Source organism: Poecilia latipinna, unplaced genomic scaffold (genome assembly GCF_001443285.1).
Source record: "Poecilia latipinna isolate Pla-1442-1.1 unplaced genomic scaffold, P_latipinna-1.0 Scaffold1177, whole genome shotgun sequence".
Taxonomy (NCBI): domain Eukaryota; kingdom Metazoa; phylum Chordata; class Actinopteri; order Cyprinodontiformes; family Poeciliidae; genus Poecilia; species Poecilia latipinna.
The window spans coordinates 10,572-11,896 of record NW_015113793.1 but is presented as its reverse complement, the minus strand read 5'-3'; the positions used below and the strand labels follow the sequence as shown (position 1 = coordinate 11,896).

At 36.8% G+C, this 1,325-nt stretch overlaps 1 protein-coding gene across 1 annotated transcript in view; it reads left to right on the top strand.

The window, feature by feature from the left end:
- Positions 1 to 457: 457 nt before the first annotated feature.
- Positions 458 to 1,325, top strand: part of LOC106960318 (uncharacterized) — a 6,938-nt gene continuing 6,070 nt past the window's right edge. The window contains exons 1-3 of the mRNA XM_015053360.1: positions 458 to 531; positions 651 to 677; positions 759 to 1,037. Coding sequence (XP_014908846.1) covers positions 498 to 531; positions 651 to 677; positions 759 to 1,037 — 340 coding nt within the window. The 5' untranslated portion in view covers positions 458 to 497. The remainder of the gene's footprint in view (positions 532 to 650; positions 678 to 758; positions 1,038 to 1,325) is intronic.

Sequence of the window (1,325 nt, the reverse complement as noted above, 5' to 3'; positions counted from 1 at the left end):
ATCATTAGGGGTCTTCAGGCTGCACTTAGTCTGGTTCCTCACCTAGGACCTGTCTGCCTCCTAGGATCCTTAGGACACTCAAACCCCTCCACCACGATAAGGTGGCAGCCCAAGGATGCACATTTTTGATGCACATCACAAATATTATGGGAATTGTTTGATATTGCAATTTATTGAGCCTGTTTTAGTCGTTTGCTGTTCAGAATGTTGTCTTCCTCTGTTACATCTGGTTATGAATCGTAACTTGAACAACATTAAGTAAGACAATAGAGACTCATGTTTGCACAGTTGTTAGTTTCCGCTGAGGTCAGCAGCACCTACATGTGTTATACTTTTATAGAACGGCCTCTCAGTTCTCTGTGGGTTCTCAAATGCTGTTAATATATTCTGAGGTGTGTTGTGGTTTTCCTTTTCAGAGCAATGAAACGAGTCAAACCAACATGTGACCCTCACAGTCTCATCTCTGCTCACTGGTGTTTGAAGGACTTTCCTCCATCATGGCAAAAAATATGATTTGTATCATCCTCATCTGTAAGTTGTCCTTTACATTCTATCAATCTAGATTTGTAAAATGTATATAAACGAGTTTTTTTTTTTTTTTTTTACACTTAAACAAGTTTTATTTTAATCTGTGACTTTTTCCCCAGTAGGTTCCCTTCATGGGTTCTGGGCTGAAGGTCAGTTATAAAAAACATAAATGATCAAATTCACTTGACATTATTTCCTTTTAATATCTGACTTAATGTTTCATCTTTCAGGTTTTCCTCCAGTTAATCTAACAGCGAGTCGGTCAGCGATCATAGAGACGGCCTCAGTTATCCTGACCTGTGAGGGTCGGCGTAGTTCACGATGTTTCTTATACACTTTAAGTGGAGGAACAAATCAGGGTTTCTCCTGCAACCAGACGTTTACTGGAACTGAGCTGCTGCAGATGGCAAAACGTTCTGCACCCGCTAAGGTTGAATTGAGTTGCTGCTTCCCTGGTCAGTCTGAATCATGTTCTCACTACAGTGACAGGTTGTTCATCAACGTACAACGTGAGTAACCTTACCTTTCAATTTTTGACCATTGGTTAATTTTGCATTACTAAGTGAAGTTACTTGGTATAATTAAAACTTTACAAACAATGCCAGAGTTAATATTTAATAAGACCATTTTGACAAAGATTTCTTGTATAGATTTTGCAGATTCATTTTCTATTATCATAATTATTTACATTTTGTCATTTTAGAACTACAAACTTTCATATGTATTTATTTTATTGTGATCATTTTTAATAGTCCAGCCTATATATATATATATCTATATCTATATCTATATCTATA